The sequence below is a fragment of the Muntiacus reevesi genome, chromosome 17 (genome assembly GCF_963930625.1).
Source record: "Muntiacus reevesi chromosome 17, mMunRee1.1, whole genome shotgun sequence".
Classification (NCBI taxonomy): domain Eukaryota; kingdom Metazoa; phylum Chordata; class Mammalia; order Artiodactyla; family Cervidae; genus Muntiacus; species Muntiacus reevesi.
Window position 1 is genome coordinate 7,476,965 of NC_089265.1, and position 24,615 is coordinate 7,501,579.

The following is a 24,615-nucleotide window of genomic DNA, read 5'->3' on the forward strand; positions in this document are numbered from 1 at the left end:
CTTGGCAACTCTTTTGGAGATAGAAAGTATTTGCTGCTTTCTATAGCTTCTGAATGTGGCTATAGATTTTGCTAGAGTTGATTTTGAAGAGCTAAAATTTTAACTCAATACATAACTCTAAAGCTAGGTTCAGTTTTGGTGTGTTTTACAATGAAATGGTTATATATAGATGGGATCGAAATGATATTAAAGATTACCCTTCAACTGTCCTTTTAAGGGAAAACTACAGTTGAAAGTATTTGTTAAAACGAGCAATGCCACAAAGTAGAAATATACATGGAAAGCACCTAATCATGAACTGTCAGAGTCGCAGGCAAAAACCAGCCTATAGCATAAGGTCATCACTGTTTCTGTAACACTGAGAACATTTCAAATTGGCTTCTGAAGTTTAAAACATACCAGCATCATGTTCATAAACTACTGAAATTATATTTGTCTAATAGACAAACCAGCAGAGTCGAGATAAATTTTCAAAAGGCTCAAGTGAGTAAGAAAATCATAACCTTGGTAAACTTAGAATATTTAAAAACAAAACAATTAAGCACACACTTCTGTACATAAACCAGTGCAATAAGAACTTCAGACAAGGGCAGTGCATCTCTGGTTTAAGGTAACCGTATTTGTAGCTTAATTACAACAAATTAACATCTATTCTAAATGATGGTTTAATGTTACATCCAGCATTTGACACATTTAAAATGTATGACCAAAACCCTGAAGAACCAATTCGACACTACTGACACCTTATCAGTAACAAATTTCTCCTTTATTTCTAAATTGCACATACTTTTAGTGTCTACGGTTAAAATAAATTTACTTCTTCTAAATGTAAATATCAGAAGACTTTAGCTGTTGCCCTTGTAAAAATAATTTACCTTGAATAAATATTCAGCTTTTGCTTTCTTGACAAACCAGAATGAGGACATGAATTCCACTCTTGTCAGTCCAAAACTGTGTTAAAAGAAGAAGGGCTATTTTATCTGGCAAAGGTATTGGAAACAGCATGTTAAACAAAAAAGTCTTGGTTTACCAGCAATTTCAGGTTTGAAAAATGTTTCTATATTTGGAGTGCTTAAAAAGTCTGATCCTTTTTTAAACTAACAAATATTCCCTAAAGAGATTAGTCATATCCTTGACTGGTCTGGAGCGCTGTTTGCAAAGCAGATGCAGAGAAAAGCTTACAATGAAATGGTGTATAACACAAACGGCATTAAATAGGTCACCTGTTTCACATAAAATGACTAGCACCTCCTTCCTGCTCCCAGAGTGAAGAGCCCCAACAGGCCACGTGTAACATGAGTAATAGCAAGCTTCATTCTTAAAGTATTGAGGAGTCCATTACATTAGAAGGTTCTCACTCCTAAAACCCGTTCAAGGCTGAACGTGTGGTGGTGAGCTGAGGGCAGAGGAGACACAGGTGGGCTGCCAGCCTGCACGGTCCTGCGAGGGCTGCAGTGGGTAGGATTCAGGGGCTCTCCTGCACCCCATCCTCAGTCTCCAGTTCTGCCAGCTGCCTCCTAAGGAGATTTACTTTCGCTTGTAATTGCTTGTTGTATTCTATGATGTTAACCATTTCTTCATATGCTTCATCCAAATACTTGGAGGATCTGTTCCAGCGTAAAAAAATACCTATTGAATCCACGAAAGAACAGAAGGGAAAAAGATGCACATCATGGATTAGCATTATACTTGTGGCTAATACATAATCCCATATATTACAACACTTTTCTTTTTTCACAATTCACATCTGTTTTTTTATTATACTCTAATATGTACGGCAATCTGAGGAACTCAAAGAGTGCAGCTGAACAGTGTTCAAGAAGTCACTATGTGCATGCTTATTATTCAGAAAACCCCATAACATTATGAAATAGGTTAAAATGCAGTTCTGATTATATTCAGGAATACAAACTAATCATTTACAATGCCATAAACTTCACAGTTTCACAGTACAAATATTCTTTTTTAAAACAATTACAGAACTTTATCCAGACCTGTAAGACCGCCTATAGGTGTGAAATCATTTTCATTTTGCAGTTAAAGCAAAAGCACCCACACAAATTGTTTAAAAAGCCAGAACTTCAGTACCCTCTCCCCCTCTCTGTTTCTTAAGAGACCATCTTCCAATTCTGTAGGATACTGCTTTTTCCCCCACATAACATTAATTATTCTTTTATTATAGATAAAAAGACATTTTCTCCTGTACATACATATATGTTACTGATATCAGCTCAAAGTGATGTCTTAAAGATATTCAAGTCAGGAGGTACAAATACTTCCAGACTGCAGCATGCATGTACCAGTAGCAACTTACCAGTAGCTGGTAAGTTCACAAAGATTTTATGAGTTATTAGAACCCTTTCCATAAACCAAACTGCCATGCACCCTAGACAGTCCTTCTGTATGTGTCCGAATACTACTTACATTCTTATCAAAGAAGGAAGATAGAAACACAGACTAAAGACCGACCTTGTTGATTTTTTTATTGAGTGTATTTTTAAAATCCTGTTCTTCAATACAGGAATTACTTACTGTTAACGGTTAACTTCGGTGTAGATATAAACAGCAAAGAGACATTTTAAGGCCACAATGGTGTCATTCTACAATCCATATACTTACCATGAGAATATTTTTATCCAACTTACAATTTCATCCAGTTCTAAGTGGTGAAAGTGAAGTTGCTCAGTCGTGTCCAACTTTTTGCAACCCCATGGACTATATCCCACCAGGTTCCTCCATGCACAGGATTATCCAGGCAAGCATACTGGAGTGGGTTGCCATTTCCTTCTCCAGGGGATCTTCCCGACCCAAGGATCGAACCCGGAGGGAAATCTTGTCCTTAATGGAGTAGCAGGAACGCATCCATATAAAAAAATTTTCTTCTATCACTCAATCCCTGAACTTTCAATGGTTTTGTAAAAACCAGTTAAATTGTCCTTCAGGAGCCATCTGGCTCTCAAGTTTGCCTTTCCTCCCAAATAACTAGTCTCTCGTTTCTGTAATTAAACATGACAGTGGCTTTTAGGTAAACTGTCCCAGATTCCTAACAAGAAGTGCAGCTGTTATCTCTCCTGCACCTGTGACTGACTACACAAGGAGGAGAAAACTGAGCTGAGGCTCAGAGCCCCGGGAGACTCTAAGGTCGGGGCCACCTTCCCACAGTGCTAAACACGGCACACCTCGACCGATAAGATTAGAAGCGCACGCTGAGGGGGGAGGAGGCAGCTAATGACAGATATCCCATGCAGAACAAGCCAGAGAGCTGACAGCCAGAGGAGTGACAGAAGTAGGCTCCGTGTCAAACCCAGAAAAGGAAAGCAACTTGAGACCCCCTCACACATACAATGGGCAGGCAGTTTCCACAACAGACGTGTCCCTGAGTCTCACACAGGAGAACACAGTAAAATAACGGGTGGGGATGGTACTTTAGTTTACCAAACAGCTGCCTTTCCTGTGGGCATGCCCTTGTTTAACATAAAGACGACTAAAAATGTACTTACCACCTTCAAATTGGTTGAAAAGAAATTAAATGGTTTGTTATACCCTTTGTGTAATGAAAAGATAATATATTTTAGATAAGTATTTGGTAATTTTTAAAAAACAAGCTTCAGTATTTAAGGTATGTGAAGAACTGACTCAATGGAAAGACCCTGATGCTGCGAAAGATTGAAGGCAGGAGGAAAAGGGCCAACAGAGGATGAGGTAGCTGGATAGCATCACCGACTCAATGGACTGAGTTTGAGCAAGCTCCAGGAGGTGGTGATGGACAGGGAAGCCTGGCCTGCTGCAGTCCATGGGGTTGCAAAGAGTTAAGACACTACTGAGTGACTGAACTGACTGCATTGAGTATTTAAGGAGATAAGCTTCAGAATCTGAAACCAATGCAGGTATAAACTCTTCTTTAGATATGAAAATCACGTCTGGATTATTATTTTTCCACTTAAACAAGACATCTGCATTACTGCCTTGATGGATGACATTATGTACATTTTATGGAAGCTTACTAAAAGGGACTAGCTCATTAACCCTTCAACAGCATTTAACAGAAGACTCTATCCTAAAGACTAGCTTATAAAGGGAACAGAAACCATCTCCTAAGAGCTTACAATTTATTCCTGTCCCAACTATCTATCACTTTCTTACAGAAAAAGTAATGTACTTTCCCTTACTCCCATTAGGATGACCTATCAAAGACGGGGGAAAAACCGGAAATAAGTATTGACAAAGATGTGAAGAAACTGTAACCCTTGTCCACTGCTGATGGGGTTGTAAAATGGTACGACTGTTACGGAAAACAGTATGGCTGTTCTTCAAAACACTGAACATAGAATTACGATTCAGCAATTCCAGCATCAGAAGCAGGATCCTGAGGAGAGATCTGCACACCTGTGTGCCAAAAGGTAGAGGCAGCCCAGGTGTCCTCTGACATATGAATGAGTAAGCAAAATGTATACACACAGTGAAAAACTGCTCAGCCTTAAAAAGGAAATCCCATCACATGCCACTACATGGATGAGCCGTGAGCACAATAATTACGTTCAGTGAAATCAGGCAGTCACAAAAGGACAAGTCCTGTACGGTTCCACTCAGGTGAGCAGCAGCAGTAAGCAGAGCGGTGGCTGCCGGGGCCGGACAGGGACTCTGAGCAGCTGCTGCTCAGTGGGTGCCGAGTCGTCAAGCTACACGAGGAAAAGTTCTGGAGACCTGTTTCACAACAACGTGATACACTTGACCATCTCTGTGTGCAGTTAAGTATTACCTTGGTAAATTTTGTGTTTTTATCACAATAAAAAGAAGTAACGTACCTTCTTATCTTGAGAAAATATCTGATATAAACAGCAGTATACATGTACTCGTGTACCCACAGGCAGTCAAGAGAACATCCTAGACTATCAACAAAGGGTTTGCAAAGGATGCATGACTTACCCTCCCACAGCTGCAGACTCTGTGGAGCAACAGACGGCCAAATGACAAGATTGTTGGCTTCAAAGAGAGGGTTGGTGAACTTACTCAGTTCACTGGGCCGGTTGACCCAGGACCACAGAGACATCGTTTTCTGCTGCAGCTTCAACTTACATCTGATCAAGAAAGAAAACTGCAGTTAAACCAATTAATGTATGACAACCACTATTAAATGCTCCTTCTAACAGGACCATTTCTTTTCTCTGTACATTGGAAGGCAGAACACAAGATTTTTACCAGAGGAACAAAATGTTGTCAAACTGAAATATTTGTCAGCATTTTTAACTGTCAACAATTACCTAAATTGAAGAAACAGAAAATCTCAGCAGACCTATAACAAGTAAATAAATCTGATTCCATATTGGATCTGTTTCTTTTACTTTAATTTTTGTATTCTAGTCCTTTTGCTATAAGTTTTATCACTAAAAGGATGCTGCTTATAGCTTGAGGTATACATAATGGCCCATCTCTGGGAACCCTGCCTCCATGTCTGAATGCTAAGCTAAAATATATTTGTTTTGCTCACAGGAAACATCCTTACCAGGCCCACCCATGAATGGCTGCAGGAAAGAAGTTAACACATCCCCTCCCAAATCTGGCTGGAACCAGGAAACATTTCAAACAACTTACTTTTTTTTAACTTTACCTCCTTAGCTCCTCCCCTTCTTTGTTTTATAAAAGTACCTAGCATCCAAACCTAGGCAAGACACTTCTTTGGGACACTAATACACCATCTTCCTGATCTGTTGGCTTTCCTAATAAAGTTGCTATTCTTTGCCCTGACTACTTGTCTCAATTTATTGGCCTGTGGTGTGACAAGCAGTACAGTAAGACATTTCAACTTGAACAAGTTAATCCTATCTCAACTCCATACTATCATCAAAGAAAACACTCAGCAAATACCCTTGGGATACAGAGCAGTATAAAATATAAACACACCAATTAGTCAAACTGATTATGTGAATCCTGTGGCTGCAGTTAACTATAGCCAAAACACAATGAGAAAACTATGGTGACAGAATTTTCTAGAGCAAATAGTTCTAAATTTTTCCCTACAAGAATCTATAAGAAAATCTAATGTTGAAATATTTGCCAATTCAGCTTTAAAGTTAAAAAAAAGAAAAATGTATTGCTTGAATTTTCAACTGGTAAAGATTCAGTGATTCCATTCCTTTGTGAAGACTGTTAATTGTTTACATTTATTATTCAACTACACGATGCCAGCTGCCAGTCAAGAGACAAATCCTGTCTCTCACCCAGAGGAAGCCCTTGGATTGTACCCAAGTGAGAAGATGACCAGTTAAGCATCTTTTAATGATCATTCTGATATGAATCTTCTAATCAAACCTATACACTTGATGGCTTCTGGGTGATGAAGTGAGACTGGCTCTCTGGGCCTGAGGACAGTTTCTTGGTGTAAGAGACACAATTGAGAACAGGAGCAGGAAGGCCTGGTGACCAACTGGCTGGGTGTCCCTGGACAATCATTAACTTCTCTGGATATTACCTTTCTACTCTGTAAAACTGCATGGAAGGTAGAATTAGATTATACATTTAAGCTTCTTACAGGTGTCAGGTACTGTTCTTATAAAGGGAAAGTAACATTTTAATGGTTGCTTAATTTACTCAAAGCTTTTTAATCAGTATATGGACTCATTTTAACCTAAAAGAACAAAATCTAGGATATGCTCTCATCTAGCATGTGACAGGCTCATAATAAACATGTGGCATCTGGACTCATACAGGAGGACTCTCAGTAATACTAATGGTAACCACCAACATCTTTTAAATATTGATAACGTTAACATAGAAGCAAATCCTTGTCTCTTTTAGGAAATAACCAAAACAACTGAAAATGGCCCCCACATGAGCAGTGTACCCACCTTTCACTTTCATTGTTGCCCAGAAATGTTCCAAACTGTGAGGCGTAAGCATGCTCAAAGAGCATGATGAGGAAATTCTCATTAAATTCAAAAGAACAAGGGAACTGACGAAGTATCTGCCACACACAGTCCAAGAAGAGAAGAAACACGGGTGACTCCCACTTCTGCTTGCTATTGCAGTAGGCTGACTGTGCGCAGCGCTGCTGGAACGGGTGACCAGCCTAAGAGAAAAGGTGGAAACACAGCAGTCATATCCTAGTGAGACCACATTATGGCACGTTATTAGCAATTTCACACAGTTGCAACAAAACTACTACATAGAACATCATATAATTTGGGTGACTGATCTTTAGTGATTTCTTAGTTTAAGACAATCTTCAATTAAGGAAAAAGACAAGATTTCCAAATATCGGGCTGACCAAAAAGTTTGGAAAAACTCGAACTTATTGGCCATCCCAGAACTTAACAAGGCTACACAGTTAGCCATAAAATCTGTGGTTGTTCTTGGAATATCATTTCCTTCTCCAGGGGATCTTCCCAACCCAGGGATCAAACCTGGGTCGCCCGCGTTGTAGGCAGACGCTTTACCATCCGTACCACCAGGGAAGTCCAGTAATAATAAACATAATATAAATCTTACTAGGTTGTGAAATCTGGAGCAAAGTGAGAGAACGTTTTAAGTTCTGCAGGTACAAAACAAAGGTCAGCCCTCCCCTTCTATCCAGCCAGAGTGCTGTAGCCTGGAGCAAGTGCCATTAGCCTCACCACTACATGAGATAAATATGGGGTTCTCACAGAGAGATTTCATCAGGTCACTCCTGATATTAGTAAGGCTTCAGAAAACTAAGATCATGGCATCTGGTCCCATCACTTCATGGCAAATAGATGGGGAAACAATGGAACTGTGACATACTTTATTTTGGGGGGCTCCAAAATTACTGCAGATGGTGACTGCAGCCATGAAATTAAAAGATGCTTGCTCCTTGGAAGAAAAGTTGTAACCAACCTAGACAGCTTGACAAAAAGCAGAGACATTACTTTGCCAACAAAGGTCCATCTAGTCAAAGCTATGGTTTTCTCAGTAATCATGTATGTCGAAGAATTGATGCTTTTGAACTGTGGTGTTGGAGAAGACTCTTGAGAGTCCCTTGGACTGCAAGGAGATCCAACCAGTCCATCCTAAGGGAAATCAGTCCTGAATATTCATTGAAAGAACTGACGTTGAAGGTGAAACTCCAATAATTTTGTCCCCTGATGCAAAGAACTGACTCATTTGAAAAGACCCTGATGCTGGGAAAGATTGAAGGCAGGAGGAGAAGGGGACGACAGAGGATGAGATGGTTGGATGGCATCACCGACTCAATGGACATGAGTTTGAGTAAACTCCAGCAGTTGGCAATGGACGGGGAGGCCTAGTGTGCTGCAGTCTATGGGGTCGCAAAGAGTCGGACGCAACTGAACTGAACTGAACATATGAAAAGGAGTTACTGTCATGAAGACATCTGTAGGAATACTTGTATATTAGAGACAAAGCTCTCCTTAGTTTCCTTCTCCTCACCAAAAGAACTGAAGAGTCGCCATCTACTGGCCAAAGGAAATTTTCAAATCATTTGGCTCTCCGGCCTACCCAGAACCTGAGTACTGACGTTATCCCCACAACCACATCCTTCTAGGTATTTCACACACTTGTTTTATCTTTGGATCTTTAATGGGCAACCCACTCCAATATTCTTTCCTGGGAAATCCTGTAGATAGAGAAGCCTGGCAAGTGGGCTACAGTCCATGGGATCACAAAGTCGGACACGGCTGAGCACACACACAAATCATGCACATTTGTTTGCTGTGCTCACAAGGAATGTAGCTGTATAAGATCACCAAATACTTAGGACAGTCCGACTGAGAGATAAAGGACCACTGTCAGAGTGGGTAGATGTGGTAAACATAACAGCATTAACACATAATAAATAAGAATTCTAACTGGAAGGGCTAGAAGAGAGAGAATTCTACTTTCAAGTTATATCTAAACATTTGCTTTCAATCACAATTATATACTAAGTGACACCGTGCACAAACATTTCAATTAATCTCTAGCTTGGAGGATTTCCATCTATTTTATGAGACCTTTATCTTAGCTGCCCTTCAGCATTTCATAGGCCAGCACTGTGCTGTGTCCAAGGAGTAAACAGCTGAACTTGGCAAGGGTCTCTGAACTCAAAGAAGTCACTATATTTGGGTCTAGTTCGGGAAACAAAGTGTGACAAAAATGAGATCAGTTTTATCTGTGGAGGAAGTTAAGGTTCCCAAGACTTCATGAAAGCGACACTGAGCTGGATCTTATAGGATGAGAAGGACTTCAGCCTGGCTGGGGAAGAAGTCAGGATGGAGCCAGGTGAGAACACAAAGCGCTGAAGCACTCGCTTCCTACTTAGAAGTCCCCACTCCTCCTCACACGCTTGTTTGTGTCTTTTACCTCTAACAAGACTAAGCTCTGTGAGACAAGACCGTGCTTTACACTCTGTGTCTCCCTGGAGGTAACAACAGCCAACTAACAAGCATTTGTTAGGGGAATAAAGTGCCAAATGAATAAGACAAGCAAAGAGGGAGACAAAAATGGAGAGGCAGTAAAGACTGAAGACATTTTACTAAGAGGAAGATAGATGAACTGTCCCCCAGAAAAGTAAACATCTGAATCAATCAAAATTTCATATATCCATTCCCACAAACCAGGATCAAACACCAATTATGAGCAGTTAGCTTTTCTCACCTGCAGCCACTCTCTTTCTATTAAGGCCTCAAAGCCACGGATGGTCCTGCTTCTTGGTTCCAAGATGATCTGGGCCAGGGAGGTAACCTGCAGTGTGGAATCAGTTCCTTCTGTTCCATGGATCAGTATGGATGCTCCTTCCCTGTAAGGAAAATCCAGAGAACAAATGGGACACTCCCAACACTGTCGATTGACTGTGAATAACAAACATTTCTTGAGAGTAACAGCTGAAAGCCTTTGCATTCCGTTCTGTCTGGCATCAGATCTAAAGAAAGTACATGAAGAGCTTCCCTTGGGGAAAACACGGAAGTATGGGAAGTCCCAGATCTTGTAGGACAAGAACTCTCTGAGACTTCTTCTCATTATTTTTCAGTTTAAGAAAATAGAAATTGTTAGATTCACAACTTAAGGATTTGTATAGAAAAAAATAGGCCGTTTAGTACTTAAAAAATCTGTGTCATGGATGACATGTGTATGTACATGGTTCACATTAATTTAACGACATTAACAATTAAATGCCAGCCTCTTCACATACACTTCACAGATGCTGAATGGCACTGACTCTCTTATAAAATAATGTGACCATAAGATGGGCTTCCCGGGTGGTTCAGTGGTAAAGAATCTGCCTGCCAAGGAAGGAGATGCAGGTTTGATCCTTGGGTTGGGAAGATCTCCTGGAGAAGGGAATGGCAACCCACCCCAACATTCTTAACTGGGAAATCCCACGGACAGAGGACTCTGGCATGCTATAGTCCATGGGGTTGCAAAGGATTGGACGTGACTTTAGCGACTAAACAACGACGACGAACGTAAGTTACAGAACAGACACAAATGGTAACCCAATACGTAAGCATAGATCTGGAAGGAAGCAAGTCTAGTTGGCAGGAGCTCCCCACTCCAGAACCCTGATACTCATTCACCTGTCGAGACACTGCGCAGCCAGACAGGCAGTTGTCAGAATCTCTTTGATGTGAGTCAGCCAGTTGGAGGCCTCCAGTTTACTGAGCCATCGGTCCATGTTTTGTGTTTGGTCATTACAAGATTCCACGAGTTTGATTAAGCTGTCCTGAAGAATGTGATACCTTTGAGAGATAAGAAAAAGTAAGTAAGAAGAAAAAAAGATAACAGAAGATAGAACAATGATGGAAGAAACCAAATAAAATACTTAGCCTCGAATATATCCAAGAGGAAGACCAGCTCAAAATACTCTACAGACATTTACCTTGCTATGTAATAACTTATAGGGTTAAGGATTGTAAAACTAATATTTAAAATTCTCTGACTGGGGAGAGGGTCAGAGTCCTGTACTTTGTGACCGGTTACAGACAGTGCCCCTGATGTCTGCACCTACTCCCACGGGCTCACTCTGGACACCTATACTGTCAGCAGAGAAGCCAAGGCCAGCTCAGACCGCATTATTTCATTACTTCCAACTCCCACCCCCTCACCCTCCCAGAAGCAATTAAAAACCATTAACTGCAAGCATAAATGAGATGATACAGGTGGAGGGAACAAGGTGTGGAAGTTAAGTAGGTATGGGGGAGATTAAATGTCCAAGTATTTTTGACTTAAGAAAATGTAGTTGTCTGTAGCACCTCTTTTCAGTAAGTTTGGTGACCGCTGATCTAAAGCAAAGGAGATCTCATGGTGATGAAATTTCAGAGCTAAGAGAGAAAAAAATGCTATTTGATTAAAACTCACTTGTGAGCATCTACCATGAGTTTTCTGCTTATCTTACAAAACACGAGATACCCAGCCAATTTTTGACTCGAACTAATATGAAGGTTCCTTTGAAAACCTGTGATCTTCCAACAGCTAAGGGCTCACCCACTCTAATTAGCTTCAAATAAGAGTCCATTACTGTCTCCTGAATCTTTTACCTCTCAATGGACTTGTGAATCCGCCGCCACTGAGGATAATGAGCTTCTTGCTCAAAGCCGCCTCCTTTGGCTCTAGCCTGCTGAGCTACATTTAGAGGTCGAGTATCAATGATGTAGCCACGCTTTCCTGCCCTGAGGGTAGCATTTATCAGTTTCTCATCTTCTTTGCACCGTCTCCCATTTGTGCCAGTGAGTGGCTGACCACTTCGCATAATAACCTACAAGGACAACAGAGTCTAAAATTTAGTAGTAGCTGCTTTGAAAGTTTCTGAAAACAGAAATGAATTAAGCTAGATTAAGAATGTCTCAAAAAACAATTGTGTGTCATTTCAGAGATGAATTCTACCCTGAAACAAAGAAATATTTCTATGTATTTAACAAGTTTAAAAATAGTAAAACAAAAATAAGACTTGGCATTCTTACATGATTTTTCTTCCCACTGTCTCAAAATACTTTCACATAATATAGTTTCTCTTTAAGATCAAATATTATAGTTCATTTAATCAGTGAATTAATCATCCAGTAGATCCAGGCCTGCAATTAAGACAATAATAATGGCCTAGACACCAGGAAACTTTTGCTTCAGCTACGTAAACTTAGGGTTGGCAGATTTTATCAAGAATTATAAAGAGAAAAGGAACCAGTGGTAAAATTAAAAAGGTTATACACTATTATTTTTGCTTTGGGAATCATTTTCAATGTCTTGAAAGCTACTTGTTATCTATTCTTTATTCTCCAGTGGCTCTCTTTCAATATTCCAGGACTTAGCCATTCATCTTCAAAGACCAACAACTATATACTGGGTTGGTCAGAAAGTTCCTTTGGGTTTTTCTGTTAGATCTTACTTATTTGATACTTTTCTCAAGAAAGCAACATCTATTATACTGATCTCTTCCCTGGTGAATGATCTGGAATTATTTTAATCTCATCCCATAATATATACTGTTATCTTAACTACTTTGAAATTTAACATAATCAAGGAAGGTCATCCAGAATGGCGAACTCTCAGACTGTACTTACCATGGAATTGAACAATAATATATTTTGTATGAGTTGTTAAAATGCTTTATGGTGAACCCTAGTGAAGAGAAATACTTCTCGGTAAGCAAGGTAGGTGACCTAATTTTTAAAAATCTCTTTATCCTAAATATCTACAATTCAGGGGAAAAAGGAAAATAGCTGTAACTTATTCACTAATTTACTACTGGATGCAAAATGAGAAGCAGAGTTTACTGACTGAGAGAAAACATGAGGAGAAAAATAAATTTAGAAAATATTTAGGAAGTGAATACACAATGAATACCTGCCTATTCAATGCCTGACTCCTGTATTTACTGAAGTTATGACTAATGATATGTGTCACTCGTCTCCCTTTGAAAATAAAAATGTCTGCTCAATTTACCTTACCCAGGGAAATCTGGTGAGAATAATTAAAGTATCATAGGGACTCCCCTGGTAGCCCAGTGGCTAGGACTCTTGAGCGTCCACTGCACAGGATGCAGATTCAATCCCTGGTTGGGAGAATGGAGACTCCACGTGCAGCAAGCACAGCCGGGGGTGTGGAACAAACGTGTCATACCATTATTCCAGTCAGAGAAATTTATTTTCTACCAAAGAGTGTAATTTTCAGTATCAGATAACACTAGTTCCCTGTGTCCTGAGTCCTGAAGATAAACCTGCCTGGGCTTTTCTAAGGCTAAGCAGCATTATGGAAAGAATTCAGTCTCATCCTGATCACAGAAAACATTCTACTCCGGATTCCCGAAAGTTTAAACAAAAGTAAAATTCCTGGCAGGAGAGACTAATCATTTCAGTGAACAGGTACACAGAAAAGGTGAACAGTTCTAAGAATCTCAAACCAAATCTTCCAGTCGACCATGGAGCAATGTTCACTTACCATTCCATTCTTTTTATGATAGTAACTGAGAACTGGGAAGCGGCCTCCATGGCGAAATGTGGCTACCTTCCGAAGGGCATCATCGTCGATGGCTTTGGGCACTATGACAGCTGGTGGGTAAGAGGGGCACACAGCAAATTCCTGATTGACATAGCTTAGCCTCCATTCACTGATCTGAAAGACACAAAATACTTTAAAGCTAAGCAGGAATCTCAATCTCACAAAGTAATCTAAAAACTTTTATTAAAGGAGCTTAGAGATTCATTTTCATACAATGAAGACACCATCTCACAGTTTAATAGGACACCTAGCCCTTCCTTAAATACTTTCAGAAAGCCGAGCTTCATTCTTCAGAGCCAGCTTCTTACAGTGCTAGGTATCACTAGCTCCTAAAAAGTTCTTCCATCACTAGCTCCTAAAAAGTTCTTCCTCATGTTGAGCAACATTTATTGTTCTGTAACGTCCTCGATTTTTTTTTAACCATGATTTCAGTACAAGTTCCCTATTTCACAAGGCAGCCAATGGAATGTATGAAAGATAGCTGATTCTCCTTTAGTTTTCTATTATCCAAATTAAATTTATTAATTATTCTCATTCATTCTTGTCTGGGTATCATTTACTTTGTTAATGGTACTCTTAAAGTATAGCAACAGAAGACTGCAACTCTAGATAATACTTAACCAGAAGAGAATAATGCCACTATCTCCATCAAATCCCTTGCTCATTTCTGTTATTTAAAAAAGGAGAAAAAACGAGGAAAGACTGTTAACATCATTCTTAAAGGAATACAGCTTAATACTAAGAAAATATTCTGCTAATCTATCATCTAAGTCTCCTTCCCCAGAGTAACCGTTTTCAACTCTTAGATTTTTATTAATTTTGAGTGTTTTTTACTATTAGGGATTACTTACTGGTTTCCTACTCTAGAGAAGGCTATGGTTCTTCACTGACCGGCAATACCACTTGTGTCAAATATTCTATTAAGTTTCCACACACATTGGGGGTCTGTATTCTGTCCCACAGGTCTGGCTTTTAGAATAAGTTTGGCATTTAGTAGGCCAAGTCTCCTATATCCTCTTCCCTCCTTCTTGTTCTTCAAGAGAATCTTGGTTTCCCTTGACCCTTTGCCCCTTTAATGTAACTTTTTATCAAATTCCATGTAAAATCCCACTGGGGTTTTAATAAGATGGTACTGACTGTATAGACTGATTTAGAAACAATGACATCTTTATAATATCTAATTTCCTTGTCTATGGGCATAGTATCCCTCCACTTTTAAATCTTTCTTAATTTTTTTCAATAAAGTTATAAAATTCTCTCAATAAACATCTTGCACATCTTTTTCTAGGAACCTAATATTTTTAATGCATTTTAGTTGCATGTCTTCAAATTTGTGTATGGTGTAGAGAAATGCATACAATCTCAAGATTCTTTCAGATTCCTATGTACAGAAACATATAAGCAACAACTAATAGCAATTTTGTTTCTTTCATTTCAATGCTTATACCTTTTATTTTCCCTTCTTGACTTCCTCAGCTAGGTATAGTGATGGTGGGCAAATCTCTGTCTCACTCTTGAACTTAGAGGGAATAAGGAAAGATTTGCTTTTTGTATGTTTTTACTTTTGTAGTTACCCTTTATTAGATTAAATAAATTCCCTTCAAATTCAAATCTGCTAAGAGCTTTTATCATGAACAGATGCTTAATTTAGTCAAACCGTTTTTTTTCTTCTAATTTTGATTTACCATATATGTAATTTGTCTTTTCTCTTTGGTTAATTTTGTGATATCTCTTTGCCTTACTGTTCAATAGTAGAACTCAATATGTCTTAACATTTCCTTTTCATTATCCCATGTGGTGTTTGCTGGGATACCTTAATCTAAGGCTTTGTGACTTTCTGATGTTGAAGATGGTAGTCTCCACTATCATCTATTTCAATATTGCCTTTCTTAACAACTTCTCTATTATCTTCTTGAATTTCCATTTACTAAATATTAAACCTTCTCCATTTACCAACCATGCATGCATCTAACTTCTCTATCATTTTTTCCATCTTCCTTCTTTCTCTGCCCTGTTTGAGTATCTATATTCCAAATCACTAGATTCTCATTTTTAGTTATCCCTAATCAGCTACTTAACCTTTACATCAAGTTATTCTTTTCTCTTCTTTTAAATCAACTTTACTGAGGTTTTACTATTTACACGAAAAAAAACAACTAGATTCATTTAGAGTATACAATTTCATGACTCTTGACAGCTGTACCCACCCATAAAACACCACCACAATCACAATAAACATTTCAATCATCTTTCACAAAAATTCCTAGTACATTTTTACAGCCTATACCTCTCCATCCACACCCGATACTAGGAATCACCAACCTGCTTTCATTCACTTTTAGTGTTATACCTAAGAAATCTTTGCCTAGTCAGGGGTCATAAAGATTTTCTCCTTTACTTTCTTCAAGAAGTTTTACACCTTTAGCTCTTACGTTTTGGTCTATATTTTTAGTTATTTTTTTGTGAAATAAAGGTTTAGATCTATCTTTTTTACATCCAATTGTTCCAATGCCATTAGTTGAAAAAACTATCCTTTATCTAGAGAATTGTCTAAGCACCTTCGGCAAAAACTGATCACAGATCCAAGAGTTCTTTTTTAAACTTTCTATTCTGTTCCATGTATCACTATATCTATTCTTATGCCAATATACCACATTTTCTTGATTACTGCAGCCTGATAGTAAGTTTTGTAAATAGTTAAGATTTTTCTTCCCCCAAAGCTGTTGTGGCTATTCTAGTAACTTTGCAGTTCCATAAAAATTTCAGGATAATTTTGACAATTTCCACAAAGACACCTACTGGAATTTTGATAGGAAGTTGCGCTGAATCAATAAATCAGCTTGGAAAGAATTAGCAAACTACACTTACTGAGACATCAGCAAACTACACTCCACAACCCGAATCCAGTCTCCTGCTTGTATTGTAAATGCAGGCATACCTTGGAGACAGTGCAGGCTTGGTTCCTGACCACTGCAATGAAGTAAATAGTTCCCTAAAGCGAGTCACACATTTTTTGCTTTCCCAATGCCTATATAAGTTATGTTTACACTATACTATAGTTTATTAAGTTTGCAACAGCATTATGTCTTTAAAAATTAAAATGTACTTATCTTAATTTTAAATATTTTATTGCTAAACAATGCTAACCATTATCTGAGCCTTTAGTGAATCGTAATCTTTCTGCTGGTGAAGGATTCAAAATTTTGAGAATTACCAAAATGCAAGAGAGATATGAAGTGACCAAAAGCTGTTGGAAAAAATGACACTTAAAGACTTGCTCGACATAGGATTGCCACAAACATGCAATCTGTGAACAAAATGCAATATCTAGGAAATACAATAAGATGCAACACAATAATTCAGGTATTCCTATAAAATACCTTTGGAACACAGCACCGCTCATTCACTGATGTATTATGTTTTCATGATACAAAAGAGTGGAGTAACTGCAACAAAGACTTCATGCCCCACAAAGCCTCATGTATTTACTGCTGGGTCCCTTACATAGCTCAGCCCACTATTAACCATATTGTCTTTCAATCCATGAACATGTATCCCCGTTTACTTAGATGCCCTCTAACTTCTCTCAGCACTGTTTTGTGTTTCTCAGTCTACAGACCCTGCCCTTTTGCTAATTTTCTCACTAAGTACTCTGTTCACTTTAAGATGGTGCTGTGCAGTGCTGAGCCGCTCAGTCGTGTCACTAATTGGTTTCTGAACACTGACACCAAGCAATCTTGCTAAACTTACTAGTTCTGGTTATTTTATTGATTTCTGCTCTTATTTTTTTATTATCTCATTCTTTCAAGTTACTTTGCTCATTTTTTCCCCTAGTTTCTTAAGCTGGAGCTTAAGTTGGTGAATTTATTAGACCTTTCTTCCTATTTCACATAAGTGCTTTAACATCGTGTCTCTCTAAACACTGCTTTAGCTGTAGTCTACAAATTCTAATATTATCATTCAGCTAAAAATATTTCCTAATTTCCATTCTGATTTACAGACTATTTACAAGTATTTCCTTTAACCTACAAATACTCTAGGTATTCCTCAATACCTTGTGTGTTAGTCTCTCAGTTCCAACTCTGTGACCCCACGGACTGTAGCCCGCCAGGCTCCTCTGTCCACGGAATTCTCCAGGCAAGAATACTGAAGTGGGTTGCCATTCCCTTCTCCAGAGATCTTCCCAACCCAGGATCTATCCCGGGTCTCCTGCACTGCAGGCAGATTCTGCCCCCAGTGCTAACTGATCTCTAATATCATTCCTCTGTGCTCAGAGATTATATTCTGTGTGGTTTCAATCCTTTGAAATATATTTAACAGCCCCGCATATGCTCTCTCTCGGATAATACCATGTGCTCTTGCATACTGTTTATTCTGCAGAAGTTGGGAGTAGTATTCAATGAATATCAGATAGTGCTGTTCAGATTCTCTTCCTACCCATTTTGTTGTGTTGTTTTAGTCTAGTTGTTCTGTTACTTGCTGAGACAGCAGTTTAAACAATCTACTATGACCACAGAACTTACTTTATTTTCATCAGTTTAGGCTATAAAAATATATATCATTATGTTGTCCTGATCAATTTTATCATTATGGAATGATCTCTTTATTTCATAATATTCTGTGTCTTGAAATTTTTCATTTTAATCTGAAATTAATAAAGCAACTTCTTTTTTATACTCATTATTTTCATGGCAAATTTTCTCCACCCATATATTTTCAATCTGTCTCTTTATATTATAAATGCATCTCTTCCAAAAAACTGCAGAGGGAGAATACTCCCAAATTCATTCTACAAAGCCACCCGATACCAAAACCAGAAAAGAGAAAATTACAAGCCAAAATCACTGATGAACATAGATGCAAAAATCTTCAACAGAATACTAGCAAACCAAACCCAACAACACATTAAAAGGATTATACACCATGATTAAGTGGGATTTATCCTAGGGATGCAAGGATTCTTCAATGTATGCCAATCAAACAATGTGTTACACCATATTAACAAACAGAAGAATAAAAACCACATGATCATCCCAACAGATACAGAAAAGTCTTTCAACAAAATTCAACACCCATTTATTATTTAAAAAAAAAAGTCTTCAGAAAGTGGGCATAGAGAGACCTACGTCAACATAATAAAAGGCCATATATGACAAACCCACAACAAATATTATTCTCAACAGTGAAAACTGAAAGCATTTCCTCTAAGATCAGGAACAAGACAAGTGTGTCCACTCTCACCACTGTTTTTCAACATAGTCTTGGAAAGTCCTAGCCACAGCAATCAGAGAAGAAAAATAAAAGGAATAAAAATTGGAAAAGTGGGATGTTTCGAGAGAATAGCATGTATATTATCTATGGTGAAACAGATCACCGGCCCAGGTGGGATGCATGAGACCGGTGCTCGCGCCAGGTGCACTGGGAGGACCCAGGGGAATCGGGTTGGGGGGGAGGTGGGAAGGGGGGACCAGGATGGGGAATACATGTAACTCCATGGCTGATTCATGTCAATGTATGACAAAACCCACTGCAATGCTGCGAAGTAATTAGCCTCCAACTAATAAAAATAATTGAAAAAAAAAAAATTGGAAAAGAACAAGCAAACTGTCACTGTTTGCAGAAGACATGACACTATACATATAAAATCCTAAAGAGGCCACCAGAAAACTACTAGAGCTAAGCAATGAATTTAGTAAAGTTGCAGGATATAAAATTAATGCATAAAAAGCTCTTGCATTCCTATACACTATAAAAGATAAGAAACAATAAAAAAGATCAGAGAAATTAAGGAAATAATTCCATTTAACATTGCAACAAAAAGAATAAAATACCCAGGAATAACCTACCTAAGGAGACAAAACACCCATATGCAGAGAACTATAAGATATTAATGAAAGAAATCAAAGATGACACAAACAAAGAGATATATACCATGTTCTTAGACTGAAAGAATCAATATTTTTAAAATGACTCTACTACCCAAAGCAATCTAAAGATTCATTGCAATTCCTATCAAGTTTTTTCACAGAACTAGAACAGAAGCTTTTACAATTTGTATGGAAACACAAAAGACCCTGAATAGCCAAAGCAATCCTGAGAAAGAAAAACGGAGCTGGAGGAATGGGGCTTCCTGACATCAGTCTATACTACAAAGCTACAGTCATCAACAGGGTATGGTCCAGGCACAAAACTAGAAATATAAACCAATGGAACTCCAGGGACAGAAAGCCCAGAGATAAACCCACGTGCATCTGGTCACCTGACTGATGACAAAGGAAGCAAGAATATACAATGGAGAAAAAACAGACTCTTCAAAAAGTGGTGCTGGAAAAACTGGACAGCTACCTGTAAAAGAATGAACTTAGAACACTACCTAGTAGCATTCACAAAAATAAACTCGAAATGGATCAAAGACCTTAACGTAAGGCCAGGCACCATAAAATTCTTAAAGGGAAATACAGGCACAACACTCTCTGACATAATTTGCAGCAGTATCTTTTTGGATTCATCTCTTACGGTAATGAAAATAAAAACAAAAGTAAACAAATAGGACCTAGTGAAACTTGGAAGTTTTTGCACAGAAAAGGAAACCATAAGCAAGATGAAAAGACAGTCCTCAGAGTAGGAGAAAATATTTGCAAATGCAGCTCAATATAAAAAAAAATAAATAACCCAATCAAAAAATGGGCACAAGACCTAAATAGCTCTTTCTGCAAAGAAGACATACAGATGGCCAACCAACACATGAAGAGATACTCGACATCACTAATTATCAGAGAAATACAAATCCAAACTACAGTGAGATATTACCTCATACCTATCAGAATGGCCATCGTCTATAAATAATGATGAGGATGTGGAGAAAAGGCAACCCTCTTGCACTGTTGCTGGAAATAAAAACTGGTACAGCTGCTATGGAGAACATGACAGTTCCTTAAAAGACTAAAAAAAACTACCATGTGACCCCGAAATCCCACTTACTTCTTTCTCTGGTACTTATCCAGAGAAAACCATAATTCAAAAAGACACATGTAGGATTTCCCTGGTGGTCCGGTGGTGGAGAATCTGCTTACCAATGCAGGAGGCACAGATTTGACCCCTAGCCTGGGAAGACTCCATATGCCACAGGGCAACTAAACCCACGTGCTACATCTACTGAAGCCCCTGTGCCCTGGAGCCTGTGGGCCACAGCAAGAGAAGCACTGCAACGAGACACCCACACACTGCAACTGAAGAGCAGCTGCCACTCACCACGCCTAGAGGAAGCCCACACGCAGCAACAAGACCCAGCACAGCCAAAAATAACTAATGTTAAAAAAAGACACATGTGCCCCAATATTCACTGAAGCACTATTTACAACAGCCAGGACACGGAAGCAACCTAAATGTTCATCAACAAAGGAGTGGATAAAGAAGATGTGATATGACCCACTCCCTAGAGTAAAGGAAATACAAACGAAAATAAGCATATGGATCCTAATTAAATTTAAAAGCTTTTGCACAGCAAAAGAAACTAAACAATGTAAAGAGAGAACCCTCAGAATGGGAGAAAATAATTGCAAACAAAGCAACCAACAAACATTAATCTCTAAAATATACATGCAGCTCAATATGAGAAAAATAACCCAATCAAAAAATAGGCAGATCTAAACAAACATTTCTCTAAAGAAGACATACAGATGGCCAACAAACATGAAAAGAGGCTCAACATTGCTCATTATTAGAGAAATGCAAATCAAAACTACAATGAGGTTATCAGCCTTGCACCAATCAGAATGGCCATCATCAAAAAAAATCTACAAACTATAAATGCTGGAGGAGATGTGGAGAAGAGGGAACCCTCTGGCACTATCAGTGGGAATGTAAACTGATACAACCGCTACAGAGAACAGTGTGGAAATTCCTTTAAAAACTAGGAGTAAAACTACCATATGACCCAGCAATCCCACTACTGGGCATAAACCCTGAGAAAACTGTAATTCAAGACACATGTACCCAGCGTTCACTGCACACAGTTACAGTCACCAGCCACTTAGATGTCCATTGATAGATGAATGGATAAAGGCGTTGTGGTACATATATATATGTGTGTACACAGCGGAATAGTCATTAAAAGGAATGAATTTGACTCAGCTGAAACAAGGTGGATGAACCTCGAGCCTGTTATATGGAAAGAGAAAACAACTGTAGTATGTTAATGTATACATGCGGCATCCAGAAAAATGGCACGGATGCACTAACCTGCAAGGGCGGGAATAGAAACACAGACAGTCTTGTGAACACAGAGGAGGAAGAAGGTGGGATGAATTGAGAGAGCAGCACTGACATATACACACCACCACATGCAAAACCAGCTAATGGGAAGCTGCCACATAACACAGGGAGCCAAGCCTGGCGCTCTGTGACCACCTCAAGGGGTGGGATGGTGGGGGAGAGGGGCTCAAGAGGGAGGGGATGTATATATACACTTATGCCTGATTTGTGGTGTTGTATAGCAGAAACCAACACAATGTTGTAAAGCAATTATCCTCCAATTAACAAAACTTTTTAAGTTAAAAAAAAAGAATGAATGCAAATAAACAAAACTACCATCTTAAAAAAGAAAAGAAAATGTGAGCTGTCTTTATAACAAAAGGCTCTCTAGAGTTTATAACTAATGGCAAAAGTTATCTAGTTAGGCCCTTCTGAATATAGTCTCCAAATAAAAATAGCACAAGCTGAAAAAAAAAAAAAGTGGTACATATATACAATGGAATATTACCCAGCTATAAAAAGGGATGAAACTGGGCCATTGGACACTAAGAGGATAGTGGGGGCAGGATGAAATGGGGGACTGGGATTGACATATATACACTGCTGACACTATGCAGAAAATAGAGAGCCTACCGTGCAGCTCAGGGAGCCTTACCCAGCGCTCCAGTGACGTAAACGGGAAGGCCACCCAGAAAAGGGGATGCATGTGTGAGAACAGCTGAAGCCCTTCGCTGTGCGGCAGAGACTAACACAACATTGTCTGGAGCCTACACTCTAATAAAAGCTAAAAATAAGAACACAAAACGCACCTCTGTACACAGCATATATTTGGATCTTACTTTTTCTTTTTTTAGCTGCATCAACGGCTTGCAGAATCTCAGTTCTCTGACCAGGGATTGAACCCAGGCCCTCAGCAGTGAAAGCCTGGAATCTTAACTAGGCTACCAGGGAACTCCCTTGCTTTTTTCCTTTAATTCATTCTGACAATCTCTGTGTTTTAATTGGGGTGTTAAGCTCAGTAATACTAAATATTGATATTGCTGGATTTTAGTCAAGCATTTATTTTGTTTGCCCCCCCTTTATTTTTTGCTATTTCTTCTTTCCCACTTTCTTTTAAATTACTTTTTAGGACTGCATTTTAATATATTAACTTTAAATCACATTTCTTAACATTTTTAAGTGATTGCTCAGACCACCTTTCCTGCCTCCTGAGAAATCTGTATATAGGTCAAGAAGCAACAGTTAGAACTGGACATGGAACAACAGAGTGGTTCCAAATTGGGAAAGGAGTATGTCAAGGCTATATGTTGTCACCCTGTTTTTTTAACTTATATGCAGAATACATCATGCAAAATGCCATGCTGGATGAAGCAGAAGCTGGAATCAAGATTGCTGAGTGAAATATCAATAACCTCAGATTTGCAGATGACACCACCCTTATGGCAGAAAGCGAAGAACAACAAAAGTGCCTCTTGATGAAAGTGAAAAGAGGAGAGTGAAAAAGCTGGTTTAAAAAACTCAACATTCAAAACACAAAGATCATGGCATCCAGTCCCATCACTTCATGGCAAACAGGTGGGGAAACAATGGAAAGAGTGACAGACTTTATTTTCTTGGACTCTAAAATCACTGTAGATGGTGATTGCAGCCATGAAATTAAACGATGCTTGATCCTTGGAAGAAAAGCTATGACCAACCTAGACAGCATATTTAAAAGCAGAGACATTACTTTGCCAACAAAGGTCCGTCTAGTCAAAGCTATGGTTTTTCCAGTAGTCATGTATGGATGTGAGAGTTGGACCATAAAGAAAGCTGAGAACCAGAATTGATGCTCTTGAACTGTGAGAAGATTCTTGAGAGTTCATTGGACTGCAAGAAGATCCAACCAGTCAATCCTAAAGGAAATAAACCCTGAATATTCACCAGAAGGACTGATGCCAAAGCTGAAACTCCAATACTTTGGCCACTGATGTGAACAGTTGACTCATTGGAAAAGACCCTGATGCTGGGAAAGACTGAAGGTAGGAGGAGAAGGGAACAACAGAGGATGAGATGGCTGGATCACAAAGAGTTGGACATGACTGAGCCAATGAACTGAACTGACTCTATGATTACTTTTACCGAACTGAAGTGACAAGGACGATGGTTCTCAACTAGGGGTGATTTTGCCTTGAGGGAACATTTGTTAATGAGTGGAGACAATTGGGGGTTGGGAAGACCACTGCTGACATCTACTGGTAGACCAGCGATACTGCAAAACACCCTACAATGCACAGGACAGCTTCTCACAACAAAGAATTATACAGCCCAAAGGTCAACAGTGCCAAGTTTGAGAAACTCTGCTCGGGATTATAATATACACCGTTAACTTAAACATTAGCCCATGTTACATAATATGTAAAAACCCTGAAACTGTATAGGTGTATGTATCCATTCAGCCACCCCACACCCATTTTTAATGACAGAGTTTCCATGTGTAACATGTCTACACACACCATAAACACCACAAAGGCAATGCTATAGTTTTTGTTTTAGTCATACATATTTTAAAGACATTAAAAAGAAAAAATAGCTTGTTATATTTAATTATACCATTTCCAATATTCCTCAATTATTTTGAATATTCAGGTTTCCCTCTGGTATTATTTCCCTTTAGTCTGAGTAACTTCTTTTAGTATTTCTTAGAGTGAAGGTCTCTTAGTGACAAGTTCTTAGTTTCTTTTTATTTGAAAATGTTGTCTCACCTTCTTCCTTGGGAGATATTTTCACCAGACACAGAATTCAGGGTTGATAGGTTTTTTTACCTTTCACCACTTTTTAATAAAAGTTTTGTTGGGACTTCCCTGGTGGGTTAAGAATCTGCCTTTTGATGACACAGGGGTCAAGGGTTTGATCCCTGGTCAGGGAAGAAGTTGC

The 24,615-nt window shown here is 38.8% G+C and overlaps 1 protein-coding gene across 1 annotated transcript in view; it reads right to left on the bottom strand.

Annotated features, from left to right (window-relative positions):
• Positions 1 to 744: 744 nt before the first annotated feature.
• Positions 745 to 24,615, bottom strand: part of MTMR9 (myotubularin related protein 9) — a 60,532-nt gene continuing 36,661 nt past the window's right edge. The window contains exons 4-10 of the mRNA XM_065907812.1: positions 13,387 to 13,560; positions 11,490 to 11,707; positions 10,530 to 10,691; positions 9,610 to 9,751; positions 6,846 to 7,066; positions 4,927 to 5,078; positions 745 to 1,629 (exon numbers count right to left, since the gene is read on the bottom strand). Coding sequence (XP_065763884.1) covers positions 1,466 to 1,629; positions 4,927 to 5,078; positions 6,846 to 7,066; positions 9,610 to 9,751; positions 10,530 to 10,691; positions 11,490 to 11,707; positions 13,387 to 13,560 — 1,233 coding nt within the window. The 3' untranslated portion in view covers positions 745 to 1,465. The remainder of the gene's footprint in view (positions 1,630 to 4,926; positions 5,079 to 6,845; positions 7,067 to 9,609; positions 9,752 to 10,529; positions 10,692 to 11,489; positions 11,708 to 13,386; positions 13,561 to 24,615) is intronic.